General features: G+C 40.3%; 2 protein-coding genes across 4 annotated transcripts in view; one reads left to right on the top strand and one right to left on the bottom strand.

The window, feature by feature from the left end:
• The window catches only part of LOC309701245 (prothrombin-like), a gene marked incomplete at both ends in the record, with an annotated part of 31,677 nt that extends 26,112 nt beyond the window's left edge, over positions 1 to 5,565 (top strand). Inside the window, 5 exons of the mRNA XM_082525339.1 lie at positions 1,842 to 2,009; positions 2,085 to 2,258; positions 2,823 to 3,001; positions 3,235 to 3,305; positions 5,410 to 5,565. Of these exons, the coding sequence (XP_082381465.1) occupies positions 1,842 to 2,009; positions 2,085 to 2,258; positions 2,823 to 3,001; positions 3,235 to 3,305; positions 5,410 to 5,565 (748 nt within the window). The remainder of the gene's footprint in view (positions 1 to 1,841; positions 2,010 to 2,084; positions 2,259 to 2,822; positions 3,002 to 3,234; positions 3,306 to 5,409) is intronic.
• A 1,508-nt stretch (positions 5,566 to 7,073) lies between these two features.
• On the bottom strand, positions 7,074 to 18,081 carry LOC309699957 (uncharacterized protein). 3 transcript variants are annotated; one of them, XM_082523243.1, is made up of 12 exons: positions 17,953 to 18,081; positions 16,578 to 16,780; positions 15,737 to 15,805; positions 12,922 to 13,014; positions 12,736 to 12,834; positions 12,530 to 12,653; positions 12,138 to 12,438; positions 11,998 to 12,044; positions 11,017 to 11,129; positions 10,303 to 10,816; positions 8,782 to 9,237; positions 7,074 to 8,671 (listed from the first exon to the last, which is right to left on the bottom strand). In XM_082523243.1, the coding sequence occupies exons 1-12, from the start codon at positions 17,954 to 17,956 to the stop codon at positions 8,457 to 8,459; spliced, it is 2,238 nt and encodes a 745-aa protein (XP_082379369.1). In that variant the 5' UTR covers positions 17,957 to 18,081; the 3' UTR covers positions 7,074 to 8,456. The 3 variants fall into 3 exon arrangements, with proteins under 3 accessions (XP_082379369.1, XP_082379368.1, XP_082379370.1); XM_082523242.1 differs by having other exon boundaries at positions 12,922 to 13,017; positions 17,953 to 18,080; XM_082523244.1 differs by lacking the exons at positions 15,737 to 15,805; positions 16,578 to 16,780; positions 17,953 to 18,081 and adding an exon at positions 14,275 to 14,361 and having other exon boundaries at positions 12,922 to 13,017.
• Positions 18,082 to 18,095: the final 14 nt, after the last annotated feature.

Below are 18,095 nucleotides of genomic sequence, written 5' to 3'. Positions count from 1 at the left end.
CCTACCTGGAGGAGATTATGGACCTGGAGAAGTGGTATCAGGAGAACAACCTCCTGCTTAACCTCAGCAAGACTAAGGAGCTGATTATGGACTTCAGTACAAAGCAGGCAAGGAATTACGAGCCCCTGATCATCAGTGATGCGCCAGTGGAGAGAGTGGACAGCTTCCGGTACCTGGGTGTCTGCATCACTTAGGACCTGTCATGGTCATGTCACATCAACACCCTGTTCAAGAAAGCTCGCCAGCATCTCTTCTTCCCCAGAAGACTTAGAAACTTCCATCTGCTGCTGAGGGTGCTTAACTTCTACTCCTGCACCATCAAGAGCATCCTGATGGGAAACATCTGCACCTGGTATGGGAACAGCACCAAGCAGGACAGACAAGATCTTGAAAGAGTGGTGCGCTCAGCCAAAAGCAAGTGATAAATAAAGCTTTTTCATCATCATCCTCATCATTTGCTCTGAGCTTCCTGACCTGCTGTCTGTCTACACTAAACGTTGCAAGACCAAAGCCAGAAAGATCATGATAGACCTCTCCGATCCCAACAATGAACTTTTCTCACTGTTGAGGTCAATCCTTTAAGGTCAAAACAGAAAGAATGAGGAGGAGCTTCTTCCCCCAGTCTATTTGGGCCCTGAACCAGGGGTAGTCTGGGCTCTTATACATCAAATCGCCGCAGACACTCTGTTTATTTGCACGATTCTTATACTTTCTTTTTTAAATTGTCTATTTGTACATTCTACTTTTTTTATCTTATAATTTACCTTTAACTCTTAGTTTACTCTTTACCTGTTAGGTTAAATTCTTAATTTATTCTTTAAATCTGTTAGATCTTTTTTATGGAACTCTTATTGCCTCTTTTTATGTACATTTTTCAAAGTGTAATTTTTTTTACTGTAAACTACTAAAACATAAAATTTGTAAATTTTGCAAATTTCTTTACTATAGGCATTGCATAACAATAAGCATTTCACTACATGTTGTACTGTGTATGATTGTGAGCGTGACAAATAAAATTGGAATTTGAAAATCAAGTAGCTTCAAAGGTAAATAAAATACCCAAAAGAAAGAGCTGAGGTAGCAAGGAAATAGAAAAAGTGAAGGGCTCTGTTAGGTCTGTGCTTGCAGGCTTCGCTGATTCAAAGACTTACAGTAAGTAACATCAAGCAAATAAATAAAAGTATGAAACAGGGAAGGTTTTCGGTATCTTTTCTTTGTTGTAAAAAAGCTGAGACAGATTTGAAAGTCATGCTGCCGGCCCAGGTTATGATGCAAAGGGTGGACCAGGTCTTCCAGTTATTATGCATAGCCATACGCCACAACCATACTCATTTGGGTGACCTCTGTGTCAGCTGATGGAGGAATCTAAACAGTGGTAAGTGACAAATTAGTAATATGTATACATTCCACAGTGAGCAGTTAAATATTGAGGCCAAAGAAATGTTCTGTTTGCAGGAATATATCTGTGATTACATTCTTCCCCTCACAAATGGTGCAATCCTGACACATTTGTTCTTCCCACGAAAGTTTTTTACACTGTAGATCCAACAGAATCTACAGGCCTCACTCTGCCCATTAGAACTGTAAGAGCAAACATCCAATGAAGATTCTCCTTTGCCAAGAATATACCGAAAAGAAGAAACATCAATAGCTTTTAAATCTTGACAATGTCCTTAGAAAACACACCAAGAAAGAAAAATTGACTCACTACAATTAATAAATAAAAGAAAAAAGGTTGTGGGATCCTGCCAATCAGAAATAAATAAAAGAACCATTAAGATACAAACTGTTTTTGACTCAACTTATATTTCTAACTTAATAAATAATTTTGTTGTTTGCAGGCAGGTGATGCTGTACAGGCGTAGCCCACAGGAGTTTTTGTGTGGAGCCAGTCTGATCAGTGATCAGTGGATCCTCACTGCAGCTCACTGCATCCTTTACCCACCCTGGAACAAGAACTTCACTGTCAGCGATATACTGGGCCGCCTGGGAAAACACAGAAGCACCATGTAAAAAGGCGTGTCTGTCTTAATTATCATTAGTTTCATTTGAAGGCCTGTTGGAATTATGTCATTTTTTTCTAGGTTTGAGCGTGGCATTGAGAAGGTTGTGGTAATTGATGAAATCATTGTCCACCCCAAGTACAACTGGAAGGAAAACCTGAACTGTGACATCGCTCTGCTGCACATGAGAAGGCCGGTCACGTTCACTGATAAGATCCATCCTATCTGCCTGCCCAGCAAGCCCGTCGCCAAGTTGTAAGACAAACATTTGCAACCAATTAAAAGTTGACAAGTTCAGACCAAATTCTTTAATTATATTTCCCACCAAATGAAAGGAAACAAGTGAAAATGTGTCTTGAATGGAGAATTGAATTTCCAGTTCTGTCAAGTGATCTGGAGCGTTTTTATGTGGGGGAGACTCTGGGTCCGACATAGAGCTTGCTGGAGAGATTATTTTGTTCATATGGTGTTGAATACTGCTAGAAATATTAATCGGGGAGGTATCAACACAGTTTATTATTGTGCCAAGGACTTTGCTTAAAGTCCTCAGTAAACAACAATTTGATTAAATCAAGTCAGGTCCTCAAACTTGGTCACATAGCTATTTCTCCATAGATATCGATTTTCCTTTCTCCAGTTATCCTGCAGGGGGTTAAAAGATTCTTCAGATCCCACAGATTCCTTCTGTCTTCTTGGAAAGTCTAAAGTAATGCAAAGACTGCGCCAGTAGAGGGTGCTATTAAGAACTGTGGTCAGAGACACTTTGGTTCAGTGAGGTTTATACCTTGTGATATATCTGACTGGTATTTTTTCCGGCAGTCTGATGTCTGAAGGCTTTAAGGGCCGAGTTACCGGGTGGGGGAGCCTGAAGAAAAGCTGGAACCCTGCAGTGAGAAATTTAACATCAGTCCTTCAGCAAATCCACCTACCGATAGTGGACCAGAACATCTGCCGCAGCTCCACTTCAGTCAAGATCACAGACAACATGTTCTGTGCTGGTAAAACAAAACAAAAGATTTTCCACATTTGTTCAAGAAAATGCTTGTTTATATTTTATCTTTGGCTTATTTTTGGTCCAACTGTTTGATCCTGAATAAACCCCTGGTGTGCTGAGTGATGCTGCCATCTCATTGGCTGCACTGAATGGAATTTGGCTGTTTCTCTCAGGATGATCCTGCATCTCCTGAAGGTGTCATAGTTTCTCTATAATTACAGTCTCTGGTTGTTTCAGGTTATAAACCAGACGATAACCATCGTGGAGACGCCTGTGAGGGAGACAGCGGCGGACCTTTTGTGATGAAGGTGAGAATCACAATGAAAGAAGAACAAATGATAGATTAAGTCTCCTCTTTACCATTTCTTATCATTAGATAACATCTGGTTTATATCTCAAGCAGCTGTTTAATAAAATATTTGTTAAATAAATTATAAGACCGACGGCACGAGAACACACAGAAGTGAAGGCAGTGTAAGACAGTTGCAGAAGGATACAGTAGCACAGTAAAACACAGTATATTAACACTTAAACAGATTTTCATATGTTCTGTTCAGTGCTTTGTAACATTTAATGTAAATATCACACATATACATTAATTTAATCTGCTAAAAATTCAGGACATTGTTTTAATTAACGCATAGTAATAAAATATGTACACAGTGTGTTAACTGTTACATATATAATCAAATTAACATTTATATCCAAAATTAATGCTTTCTTGTTTATCCAAAATTAATGCTTTCTTGTTTATCCAAAATTAATGCTTTCTTGTTTATAAGTTGAACAACAGTGTAATTATCCAAAAAGTTGATTCTGTTCATCTGGATGTAGCGTTTTGTGGGAGAAACGTTTCGTCACTCATCTAAGTGACTTCTTCAGTCTCAGCTGACTGCAGCTTTCCCCAAACTTATAAACAGTACATTTGCATAATGACTGAAACCAGCCCACTGAAGGAACAATGGGCTGGGAGGTCAGTTCCTTAATCTTAATTATGCAAATTCTTATGACCATTGATCAACAACCACTGACCAAAACCCACTGATCAATGGCCATGAGTACCATTCACAGAGAGTTGGGGAATGGCTGCAATCACGATGGTGAAAGATGTACCCTTAGGCCCCCTCTTTCCCTTTTCACGTAAATGGCCTCCTTGACTCCTCGTCTTGATGCATTCTCAATCATCAAGAAGAACAATGTAATTAGACTTTTGTTCCTGACACGTTAAAAATGTTAAACATTTCCTGAAAATCTATCTGGACATTAACAGTATTTTAACAGTATTTTATGGCTTTAATATGTTTTACCACAACCCAAATATATAAAATTACTGAAAATGCAAAATGTTTTTATTAGGAATTACCAATGCTTCGATTGTGCCAAAGTCATACAGCCATGCTTTCTCCAACTAAATTCAGAGTCACACAGGCCTAGAGACCAGTTTAACTCCATGTCAAAGGTTTCTAGGGGAAAATGTGTGTTCTCTGGGACACCAATGATGATTTGATTCACACAGTTTGTTCAGGATTTATGTGATTTTATTTATCGCTTTAACTCCGTATTCTTTCATGTAGTTGATTATAAATTATTTTTGTGGTCTTTAAAATCACTAGGTTTTGAAAAGTGCCACACAGCACTTTAACATAGTGTTAAAACATATACACTGCACAATCATACACCAGTATTTCACTGGATTGCCTTTAGCTTCGATGACGGCCGACATTCTCTCTGGCATTGTTTCAGTAACGTTATGCAGTTCACGTTCAGGTCACCTACCAAATACCCTTTGGCACCAGAAACCTTCACCCAAAAGGTAGGAACTGAAACTCACTATTCACTAGTGAGGATTCCCAGTTAGTGAGGTTTATTGGGCAAATTTCTTAAACCTACACAGCTGTTTAGTCCCATATGAAACATACTTGTGTTTTTCTTTGGAATGGCCTTTTTTCTGGCAGGATCTTTAAACATAGGGTTCCCAAACCGTTTCGTCAACATCGGCCCAAAACTTCATCAATTTTAATGCCCAAAGTTGAGTTTAAAACTTAAAGACAGATTTGAAGATTCTTCTCATAACAACAATATAACATATTAAAAAGCAGGGTTTTTTGCAAACTCTAGACAGGGGGGATAGTAACAAGAAGTTGAATAACTACGTAATCTTCAGATATGCCTAACTGGCAGCCTAAATCTTCATTTATTTTCTTACAATATAAAGCAATACATACTCACAGTTAAGTGTTATTTGGCATTTTTGCTTAAAAACTGAAAAAGGAGTTAAAATATTTATAGAGTTTTTCGTTCTTTCAGCTCTGAAAAGACTTTTCTACCATTTACAAAAGGTTCAATCTGAGAATTTAGAATAGCTGCCTTTGCAAACAATGAGTCTTATTTTGAAACTGTCTTCCTGTGCAGTACCCGGCAGAGAACCGCTGGTATCAGATCGGCATCGTGTCATGGAGCGAGGGCTGCGATCGCGACGGGAAGTACGGCTTCTACACTCACCTGTTCAGGATGACCAAGTGGATAGGCAAAGTTATCGAAAAGATGCGAGGAAGCGATGATGAGTAGACACAAACCATCGACGTCAATCACTTCACATTCAAGCCTGTTAAGCAACATGGCCCCAATAAAGATTGTCGACGTATTGTACCCTGGCCTCTGGTGTTATTCAAGCCTTGGTTTGCAGCAATAAGAGTCAGAGAGTTAAAGTGCCATCAGAGCAGCTTTTATATGAACAAAGATAGAAAATCAAACCGGCAGAAGGAGGTCAAAGTTCGCGCTCAGATACAAACAAGATAGCACAAACAGCAGCAGTCACTACAGTGGCAGGCATGGCCTCATAGTCCATTACTATTCTGATAAACAACATATCCTAAACCAGGATTTACTACACAGACAACACATGTGGGATGTGTTGATAATTTTCAGGTTGGGCAGGATTTCCCTGCTCAAAATGGATCTTAATGTGTTGACTATAAATGTAAATTGAACAGGTCTACATATACTGTAATTTATTAAGGCAATGATGCTGTGTAAACTGAGCACAACTCTATGAATTTCCCATTCTGACCATTTAATAACCAAAAAGCCAACGTGGTCTTAGGAGTTCTCTGGGAATTTTTCCAGAGGTTTGTAGCAACCAGTCAACAGATTGTTAACATAAACAGAGGTTATAGCTGCACTGTACACCCCTTTACTGTTTATTCATACATGACAGAGGCTCTAAAATGTTCTCATTATGTTTGTTTACTCCTGAATCATCTTCATCTGTTGAGCTATTTTCATGATCTCTTTGACTTCAACAAGTTTCTCCAGCAGTGCTACTCTAGATCTGTTAACCAAAGTTCAGTTTAAAGCATTGCAGTTACAGCAGTGATACAAACTAACCACCAAATCTAAGCCCAGAGATGACCTCAACTTTTCCTGAGCACCAGTGGGCTATTAACTATTAACGAACTCTTAAGAGGTAGAGTGATAAGCTTGTGTTTCCTTCCAACATTTGCCAAATAAAGGCCAAAAGCTCTCCTTAGTCTGCAGCTGGATGGACTAAAACTCCAACATCTGGGAATGCAGTTGAAGATCAGAGCCTGACAGAGGTGGAGAAGCTCTTCACGGACCTGCATCGCAAGCTGCAGTCCAAGATGGTAGTTAAAATCTGTTGGCAGGATAAGGGACCCATTGAAGATGCTCTGTTATTTAGACTCAGATTTGGTGTTTCAGATTGTGTGTGTGTATTCCTGCCTTAGAGGCTAAGTGTTTTGGGTGAGAAGACAAGATTTTGGTTGTTTAATTTCCCCGATTTAGTTATCTCCATTCTTTATAATTTAACAAAGTAGAGCACAATTGCTGAAAAGTGCCACAAGGTGGAGCCCCGTTCCTTGCTGTGCTCAACTAGTTATGGCACAATACAGAACAGATGATTTTTTTGTATAAATATGAAAAACTGAACTTACCAAGAAGACTGTTGGAGGACTGATAAATGAAGGCTGAGTTCAGACAGCTGAAAACTTTAAAAACTTGTTTGGGTTGATCTTGTTATACCACATAATAATACCAACTACAGATAGACAAACAAAGAGGTTTGTAGTTTGGTGTATATTTCAGATTAAGGACAAAGGCTGGAACAATTTTTGTACATGTAAACAGAGTCAGTGACACAAATTGATTAAACACTTTGTTTAACAGCAGAGTAAACATTAACGTGCTCCAGTCGACCTCAGGGTCTGCAATGTTCACGTTTAAGATCACCAAAAATAAGAATTTAACATCTTTTTAAGTCAAAATCATGAAAAAAATGGCCTTTTATTATCCTATTAGTGTAAGCGCTTCCCACCAATGTGAAACTAACAGATTAGTGATGTAGTAATGTAACGTGTCACTGTACAAGAAAACAGTCATTCATTATATTTACTACCAACAGCACCTGAAGCAACGGACCCTGGACTTACTCCACTAACAGGACAGCGTATTCAGCTCCGCTGCTCATCAGTAAAGCTTGCGGTGATGCAGCTGTGAACTGAGCGGCAAATATTTGAATTTTCTTTGTAAAACTTTAGAAAAATCTGACGTTTTTTGACCAACAGCTGGAAACTGAGTGAAATTTAGTTTCAATACAAAATGAGAGACCAGAAATTTACTTTATCAATACTGAATTTGAATGAATCAAGTTTTTACCTGCAATGTTAAAAATTTACTATGTTCCATGTTTTATATTTACCTTTTTAAACATTAAAAAAATTTATACTCCATTATTTATTTATACATTACTGACATTTTTGCTAACTTAGTCGAGACTTAAGAGTGAAACATTTACTTTTATATTTCATGTCATTCACAAAATATTAAAAATAAATGTCATGTAAAATATTTATTATGCTCATTGTTATTAATTAGTATTTATTTATTATTATTTCTATAAATCTTGAGCATGATTACCTAATTACTGTTTTTTAATAATTAATTAATACTTTTATGAAATAATACTTATGTGTTTTCAACTTGATTGATTTTTGACCTTGTGTATTCAGGTGAGCAGTCGATTGTGTTGTCATTTACATTTTTCATACATTTGAAGATTTTTTCCATTTATAGTAAAATAAAAATGTTTGAATGTAAGAAAAACGTAAATGAGAGCATGTCAATAAAAACACATCAGTAAAATATGTTTTAAGTATTAAAAAAATACAAATAAAATATTAATAAACATTCAAAATAAAGTTTCTTTGATTCGTGAATGAATGATCAAACTCGCTTCATCAGCTGAAGTTGCAGAACTGCTTTCTGTTGTTTCCAGCTGTTAGTTTTGCCTGTAAATCAGATCCACGCAGATCACCTGCTCCCACCTCAAACTGCATCACCACAAGTCGACTCAGACTCGGGAATCTGCGATCGATTCACTCACTGCAGGAATGAACGCATGAAACTCGTACAACGCGCACAGTTCTGATTTAAGCACATCCTCAGGGTTCCTCGACCACCTGCACCACCACCACCTCGCTGTCGGCAGTCTGGTGTGTGAGCAGGTGTCTGTTCAGGTGAGTTTTTCGGGTGTAGCTCTTGGTGCAGAAGGTGCAGGCGTAGGGACGGATGTTGCTGTGGGACAACATGTGTTTCTTCAGGTCAAACTTCCTCCGTAAACATTTCCCGCACTCCGGACACGAGAACGGCTTCTCTCCTGGAAAACAGACCGAGAGGCGCTCGGGTTCAGAACCGGTACAAAAGCATCTGGAGTTACGACAGCATATCTTTGTGTACCGTGATCATGTGACCAGCTTCCTGTCTTACCTGTGTGTATCCTCCGGTGTTCAGTCAGGTGACAGGAAATGGAGAAGGCCTTCCCACAGTCCTGGCAGACATAGGGCCGCTCGCCCGTGTGCGTCCTCATGTGTTTCTGCAGGTCACCGCCGGACGGCCAGCCTTTACCGCACACCGTGCACACGTACGGCCGCTCCCCGGTGTGCCGCCGCACGTGCACGTTGAGGCCAGCGAGTGCGGTGAAGTCTTTGGAGCAGTAGGGGCAGCGGTAGGGCCGCTCACCAGTGTGTGTCCTCAGGTGGCCCTCCAGGCCATCGCGGGTCTTGAAGCGCTTGCCGCACTGCGAGCACAGGAAGCGGCTCTCAGCGGTGTGGGTCGCCCGGTGGGACTGCAGGCCGGTGAGCGAGCCGTACGTCTTGCTGCACAGGTCGCACTGGTACGTGCGGAAGGTGTGTGTGCGCTGGTGGATACGAAGCTGGGTCACCCCTGGAGACACAAACATTTAAACACATGTTTAACCTCCTCTGGGAAAAGGAGACTCACATCATGGATGTGAGTCAGTATGGATCAGGATCTCCAAGGAATGTTTTCATCACCTCTGTTCAATCTGCGCAACACAGAAATAAGAAACAAGGACTGGACGCAGGACTGATAAGGTGTATCTAATAAAATGACAGTGAGTATAAATGCCATTTCGTTCATTAAGCTTGTGTTGTTTCCTTTTTGCGTAAAAATCAGATGTGCATCGAGAGCTGCCACCACACTGGATGTAATGAAACCCTTTCCTAAATCCTGCAGCTGCTTTTACAATGTGAATTATGATCTGAAAATGTTTTACTTTCCCAAGATGAGCTCTACAAATTCTCTATAGGCTCTGTTCACGTGTTTGTTTTACAGCAGCTGGCAGCAAAGTGCTAGTGACCAAAACACTGACGACTCGCTGTGTAATACCTCTTTGAGATGGTTTTCATGTTTTTTCCCTAGCACACGGTGGTTACCAGGGGGAGGGAAGAAAACAGCGGGCAGGTTAACAGTACATGGTTAACAATCATGTGACTGCAAAACCTGAGCAGGTGTGAGGAAAAGTAAAAAAATACAAAGTATAGCGCTCGATTATTTCGCCAAGTATTTTTGTCGCTTCAGGGTTAATAGGATGAAAAATAATTATTCTTTCTTGGAAAATAAATTTTCAGATGATGACGGTTGTTGATGAGCAGGCTTTTCGTTTTTTAACATTGTGTTGTAGCTCTGAAATGGAAAATAATTATAAAGGAAAATAATGAAAGCATCAGACTCTTGACTGTTTTAGAGCAGCAGCTCAACAGCAATGTTTTGTTCCACCGTCATCCTTTTTCCCAGAAACATCTTTAACAGAGGGCTGACTCAGATGAACTTGATGTGAACCTGCTGTTTGCTGCTCACCGAGTGAGTCAAACACACACAGCCGCCTCGCTGAGCTTTTAAAACCAGATCTGCTGCTAAGCTGCAGAGGTCAATGAGCCTGTGGAAAGTGCTCTGAGTTAGTGGGGTTCACCGCTTTCAGTGGTCTACCTGAGAAGGTCTGGTCACAGAAGCGGCAGTTGTAGCGGAGCTTCGCCCCCTCCACCGAGTGCGTCTGCAGGTGTCGCAGCAGCCGCGTCTGTGAGCTGAACGTCTGGTCACACATCGTGCAGGTGAGGTCGGGCAGCCGGTGCTGCAGCCGATGGGCGTCCCTGTCCTTGGCCGACTCGAACACCTTGTTACACCGGCTGCAGGTGAAACCTCCCTTGTCCAGGTGTGTCTGCTTGTGATTGGTCAGGCTGGATAGATGGTGGAACTCCTTGTCGCACTGGACGCAGTGGTAGATGGGGCGGGCCCGGTGTGTGCGCTGGTGCGACAGCAGCTCGGCTTTGGTCTTGAACATGGCGTTGCACTGGAAGCAGGACAGAGACCTGACGGGTCGGGGAGGGGGCCTATTCTGAGGGAGGCAGGGCTCTTTGTCAGCGCCGCCAGGTTGAGTCTGTTCGAGCACGGATGTCGTTAAGGCCGAACCGCAGGACCTGTTAGTGCGTAGGTGTCGGATCACCTGCAGACAGTCAGACAAACATCTAAGGGAGTGATGTATATATGATGTATATATATATATTTTTTTAAATTTAAAATAAATGTGTTTTCATTTTTATGTGTGGTCTTATTGATTTATTTTAAGATACTTTTTTTGCTCAAACAGACAAAAAAGTGACCATATAGTTACTGTCATGCCACACTGAGACACTGACACAGTACCTGTGAGCGGTAGATGAAACATTTGCCACACTGAGGACACTTGTGAGCCACACGCTGGGAATTGTGGGAAATGCTGTGCAGAGCATTAGCTGTGACCTCTGAGCAGGAGAGATCTGATTGAAGAAAGACAGGAAGCTTTAATGACTAGTTCAGTTTCTATAGCTTTGTCACAATTCTTAGGCCGCATCCTTTGAAGGACCCGGCCTTCGTGGTCTACGTGGGCCGGGTCCTGTGAAATAGGACGGTCTAGCCTTCAGATTTGCGTCACCAGCTTTCTCAGTGGAGTTCAATAAACTCCTTGCTATCTAAATTATAACAGGACATTAGAGTACATTCTCGACCATCTCACGCTTCTGTTTAATCAGTTTTCTGTTTGACATTTATTCAGCTGTGTGAAAACTATAACTAATGTCAGCCAAACCGATTTACTCAGGAACAAATAAAATACTGAAAAAAGCCAAACAATAACTTTTTAAAGTTATTTAATAACTTATATATCATGTTTAACCTGAGTAGCGAAAGACCGTGCAGGGTCTAGAAACAATGTGCCGGAGTCCACTGTTCTCACCGGCTCTAGTGAGCCTTGACCTCCCGGTCAGCTATCGAGTTGGTGGATAACAGACGTCTCAGAAAACGTCGGAGCATATTTGCAAATATGTGATGTCTCGATAAACCAAGCAAATATTTGAAGTTTACACAGCTACATTCTCACCTGAAAATACCTTAAAAGTTTATTTTCTAACCCAGAAAGAGTCATATTAAAACTAAGTAGCTGCCGCCATTGTTGGAAATGGGAATTGGCTGGGCCGCGCTATGAATTCTGGGATAGGTTGGGCTATGAATGATACACCCGACCCAACTTTCAAGTCTGGCTGTGATGTAAACGGCCTACAAATGTGGCTGCCAAAGGATGTGGCCTAGGAATTGGGACACAGCTTATATCTACGCGCGTGTGTGTGTGTGTGTGTGTGTGTGTGTTACCTGTGTCTTCTGATTGGTTGACAATGTCTCCACATGAGTCCCTCAACCTGACAAGCAAAAGCTGGTTATATTTTCAAGCTCTGAGGACTCTGAGGGATCCAGGATTATTTAAAAAACAAACAAACAAAAAAAGGTCTCACCTGTCCACCTCCACAACCACAGGTGTGACTACACATTCATTGCCGACTGCTGCCGAGCTCTCATTGGACGCCTCCAGCTCTGACCCAATCACAGTCTCCTCGATCTCTTCCTGCTCGTCCTCTGTTATCACCACCACCTCCACCTTCACCAGCTCCACATCCAGCTGCAAGGGGCTACTAACCTCAGGTAGCACATCTGATTGGATCTCCGTTTCAGGTGGAGGAGGGTTGGGATTGATCAGTTTAGTGAAAAGGGGGTGGGACCACACAGACAGGAGGGTCTCCTCTGTATCACAACCCACTAAGAAATAACCCCCCGCCAAAACATTAAAGATCAGCAAAACTGAGTCCGATTCTCATTTAATTTGATTAGTTCTTGATTACTTATTTACCTGTCACCAGTGACTGTCCCTGTAAACAGGTCTGATTGGTCAGCAGCTCCCTCAGATCATCCTTGTCCGCCTTCTGCAGACAGTCCTCCAGCCCAGAGGGGGCAGCATCGAACCAGGAGGCAGCCTGAGATGGATGAATGGCCACATAAATGAAAATGAAATACAGCAGAATTACTAGATTGACTGTTCAAGGTTTTACTGATCACCTGTTTGAAGTCGGGAACAGGAAAGAGCTGCTCGATCCTGGACAGGAAGTCAGATATGAGGGACTGGAGGGCGGAGTCAAACCTCTGGTCAAACACCTCCTGGAAGACAAGCACAGAGGTGAACGATGGACGGATTGAATGATGAAGCTTTGTGTGAAGCTGATAATTCAAGGTGGCAGCTCTGACCTGTAGGAGGCGTTGAGAATTGTCTGGACTCTTTATCAATTTGTCGGTGAGCATCAACAAAGCAGACCAGCATTCGCTTACGTCTTCATCCAGCTGCTGAGAGAACAGACGAGACACAAAAAGAAACTTTTATTTTCAGCAACAACTGAGGACATCAGCCAATAGTTACTATTATTTTTCTAGTTATAATTTTATGGGTGGTCGTATCATTAATGATGCTAGTTTTTATTAGTCTCCAAGAATTTTTCTGCTTAATAATTTTTCTAATAATAATTTTTCTGCTTATTTCTTGTCATTTTCTAAGACTCGTTTCCATTGTTGATTCTAGCTGTTAATTCTTGGCCAAATGAGCACAGGAAGAAACCATTAAATATTTTTTCCTAAAATAATGTCTCGGTATATGGTATGCATTACCATACGTTTTCTTATGGTAATGCTAATACAGTCATGTGAGAAAATTAGGACACCCTATGAAAGCCTGTATATTTTAAAATATATTTGGAAATATGGAGATTTAATATGAATTTTAATGATACTGAGGGATCCAAATAATATAACTAAACAATTAAAAATAAGAAAAGCCTTTTTAAAACTTTATGTGAAATGTAATTTAAAAAACAATTTCTGGTGTGGAATAAATTAGGACACCCCACCCGTTATCCCACTTAAAATGGTTAAAATCACACACAGGTGTATCACGTCAGGTGCACATGATCAGTAAATCTTTAACCATCATTTTAAAGGAGCCTTGCCTATTTAAACCTCAGATTTAGTTTGGTGGTCTCCTGACTGTTGAAGTGTTGAAGTGAGCACCATGGTGAGATCTAAGAGCCGTCTGATGCCCTCAGAAAGAAAATTGTGTCCGCTTATGAGTCTGGTAAGGGATTCAAAAAGATCTCAAAAGAATTTGACATCAGCCATTCCACCATCTGGAAAATTGTTTACAAGTGGAGGATATTCAAAACAACTGCCACCATGCCCAGGTCTGGCCGTCCAAGCATATTCACCCGCGGAGCAGACGCCCAAAGAAGTCATCAAAAATCCCAAAAATGTCATCATAGGAACTACAGCAGGCTCTGGCTACTGTCAACGTGAAAGTGGATGACTCTACTATCAGAAAGAGACTACACAAGTTTGACTTTCATGGGAAGTGTGCAAGGAGGAAACCTTTGCTCACTAAGAGAAACATTAAGGGCAGACTGAAGTTTGCCAGAGTGAATGTAGACAAAGACCATGACTTCTGGAATAATATTCTTTGGACAGATGGGTCTAAAACTGAATCATTTAGACACCAGAACAGTAGACATGTTTGGCATAAACCAAACACAGTCTTCCAAGAAAAGAACGTCATACCAACTGTGAAGCATGGAGGTGGCAGTATTGTAGTTTGGGGATGCTTTGCTGCAGCAGCACCTGGCCAGCTCACCATCATAGAATCCATCATGAATTGTGTGTATCAGAGGGTGCTTGAAGAACATGTGAAACCATCTGTAAAAAAACATTAAAGCTGAAGCGGAACTGGACACTGCGACATGACGTTGCATGTCACGTGGGGTGACTTAAAACAGACTGTACATGCCAGAAAACCCCCAAACATCTCACAGCTGAAAGAATTCTGCATTGAGGAGTGAACCAAACTTGCTTTTGATCGATGTCAGAGACTGGTAAAAGGCGTCTCACTGAAGTTATATCAGCCAAACGGGGCAACACTAGTTATTAGGGGGTAGGGTGTCCTAACTTTGTCCTCCATTAAAATACACATTTTTGTTCACATTTGTTTTTTAAATGTGTAATTTTTTGTTGTTGTTGTTGTTTAATTGCAACTAAGTCACTTTCTTTTCCAGTAATACAGGAAAACATGATTGGACATTGTTATATGAACATTACTTAATAAAGAGCAGATTATTTAATGGGGTGTCCTAATTTTCTCACATGACTGCATGAAAGGCAGCAGAAGTTCAACTGATAATGGAGAACAACGACATGGTTGATGTCATGAAGACCAATTGTACAATCAAAGTTTAGATATGGACGACTGAAAGCACGAAAACGTCATAGCAATTCATTTAAAGGAGGAAATATTGAAATGTGCTGCATTAATGATTCACTGCTTTTTAACATATTAAAAAAAATTATTAGCTTAAACTGTTTGTAATTTAATATTACAATTAATGTTTAAAAAAATGTAAAATAAATACTGATATGAGGCATTTTCAGTTATTTAAAATATATATTTAAATACATTTTAGTGCACTGATAAAGGTGCAGGATGTTCCATCTTAAACATTTGTTATAAAATATTATATTGTTAATTAGATTTGATTTGATTTTTTTTAAAAGCCAAAATAAAACACACAGGGCTGGTGTTGGTTTCCAACATTTATCAGATTGATTACACCATTAATCAATAAAGAGCTGGGGTGCAGTGAAGTGACACAGATCCTGTAAGCCTGTCCAGTAATCTCCCTGCTCTCTCTCCTGGGCTTCAGTAGCTGGGTTAACAGGCTTCAGGCCAGAGCAGCACAGAGAGCAAAGAGATGCTTTTGGTATTAAATGAGAGAATTTCAAGTCATTATTTTTTTTGAGAAAGGTCCCGATTTAGTGCTGCTCAAACATTTAACAAGCTGAAGAGCTGTAGACACACACTCACTATTAACATGGTTTTCTTTTGATTTTGTCATGAAATAAAGGATTTAATCAATTGCTTCCAGTTAAGTGACTTTTCATGTTGAATCCTTTACTGAAATCACAGGAAACAGTTTGAATAAAAATAATTTTTAGACACAGTCATAGTCTGAATTACTTGTGGTCTCACCGTTGCCTCAGAGTGGATCCTGTCTAGGTGGGAATGGATGGCAGCTGATTTTGGTTCTGACAACGTGACCTAAAGAAAAAAAACAACAACAAACAACAACATAATCTGACATGTCCCTTCAATGTTAAAAAGGAAAAGTAACACACTCTATTTTGTTTAAAGTTTAGATTTTAACATTTGTTGATATACCTAACTATAAAATAACTCAAATGAAATTCAAATGAACCAAGAACAGAACCCTGAGGAACACCACGGAGAACCCCCCCCCCCCCCTCCCTATTTATTACATTTACATTGCTTATCTAACACTTGTGCATGAACTTTCCTGAGTTCCTGTAACTGTTTCGTCCTCTAAACACTGTGGAAACTAGGAATTATCAATGTTAATATAAAACCATTCTGGGGACTTTGGGGGTTTTCTACTACAGAACAGGCACTCTGCAGCACAAGAGGAACCTTTAAGTAAAGTCTAGCCAGTATGCAACCATCTTGATAAAGACTTCCGACACTTACTATATTTCATCACTTGTTCAGAAGCTTTATTTATTTTTAATATCGAAGGTCACTTGGAGATGAAAATTGCATCAGTATCTTTGTTGCTATTATACTAATACCCAGGCACACAGATTATAGGCTCCTCTCTCAGATGTTGTACAGTATGCATGACATATACATCACATCATTTACACCAGGTGTGGTAAAGATTTAATTAACACTTAAAGTTGTTATTCCTTATCCAGCCAACATAATGTGTTAAAAACAGGTGGGAAAAGGGAACTATTGGATAGTGCATGAAACCTTCAAATTCAGGTGTTACATTCTCTCCTTGCAAAACACCAACCTTTGCCCTCAGAGCCAGCAGCAGCAGACACCTCTGTCTGTCCGTCAGCAGTTGCGGGACGGCCTCAGTCACCAGGGAAACAAAGTCCTCCAGCATCCCATAATGCCTCACCATTTCGTGCCGTGCGACCTGCCACATCGCCGCTGTTAGCAGGCGGAGAGGCGGGACGAGGAGACGCAGGGAGGAGAGGGAGAGGAGGGAAGCTGCCGGAGAGGACAGGTTGACATGTCAGAGCAGGAAGCATCACTTATCTGGGTCAGTGTCAGGAGCTGCTGCACCCACACCAACCAGGACTCTAATGTTATTCTTACTTACAGTGACTTAATGTGTGTGTGAATGGGTGGATGACTGGATATGTAAAGCGCTTTGGGGTCCTTAGGGACTAGTAAAGCGCTATATAAATACAGGTCATTTACCATTTACTTAATGCAACTGTAACAATATGTAGGAAACTCAGAATGTAACATACTTTAGTTTGTCAGGGGAGGTAAATTAGAGATGTGCCCATATAAAATTTTAAAAAAAAAAGGCTCATTAAGGTGTGCCAATTTGGCCACACCCTAATCATATTGATAATTATTACAATTTATAAACAGACAAACTGTTATCAGTAAACAAATGAGGTGGAAATATTTCAGGATGTTGAAGATCTTCTGATTAAACCAGAGAATTCAGAAGTTTGAAAAATGTAACTTGGGAGTTTGCCTGACAAAAGAAGCTACCAAACTCTGTTTAAAAAAAAAGTCTCAGCATTTTAAAAGTCAATGCTTATGATCGACTGAATGCATTTAATAAAACCGCACTAAATACATCTAAATAATTACAATATATAGTTTTAAATCGGCACAGTTTGATATAATATAGCTTTATTTAGACCTTGGAGTGTCATGTTTACCTTTAGTCACATTAGTGATCGTTAAATGATTGGTGTGTTGGTGAATTACAGCTTATTCTACTATTGTGAATGCACTGTTGGCAATACAGGGATTAGTGACTTACATGACAGCCAAACTGCTGCTAATTAACAGTTTAAATACCGTTAAAATACAAGCAGCCATCTGCTATCAGTGATATATACGACTTTTATCATAAGCAATCCACGCTTGATGCGTTACAAATACGCCGAATTAAAATGTAGCTACAATCGACTTATTATCAGCTGGTAGAGGCTAATCAATAAAGATTAACGTTTCAAAAACTAAGAACATATTTAAAAAGCAAATTTTTTGCATAGAGTTTGGTTAGTATGGGTGCATGCGCACAAGTTGGTGCTAGCTGGCTATAGCTCGGTAATTATCAAAAGAGACAAAAATCCTGATTTATTTTTAAAGAGCACCAAAATAACCGATAAGAGAACAGAGTAGTAAGCACATACCCATTCCGCGTGCAAACCCACTCACTGTAAGCCCAATTTTTTCCAAAATGTTAGCTACAGAGGCTAACGGTTAACTGTTTACACTACAGCTACCGACGGCTCCGCCCCCTTTATACCGGAACCTTTTTTGAAAAGCCAAAGAA

The sequence above is a fragment of the Aulonocara stuartgranti genome, assembly GCF_965226115.1.
Source record: "Aulonocara stuartgranti genome assembly, chromosome: 23".
Lineage (NCBI taxonomy): Eukaryota > Metazoa > Chordata > Actinopteri > Cichliformes > Cichlidae > Aulonocara > Aulonocara stuartgranti.
The sequence above is the reverse complement of the archived record's forward strand: the minus strand, read 5'-3'. Positions and strand labels throughout refer to the sequence as shown.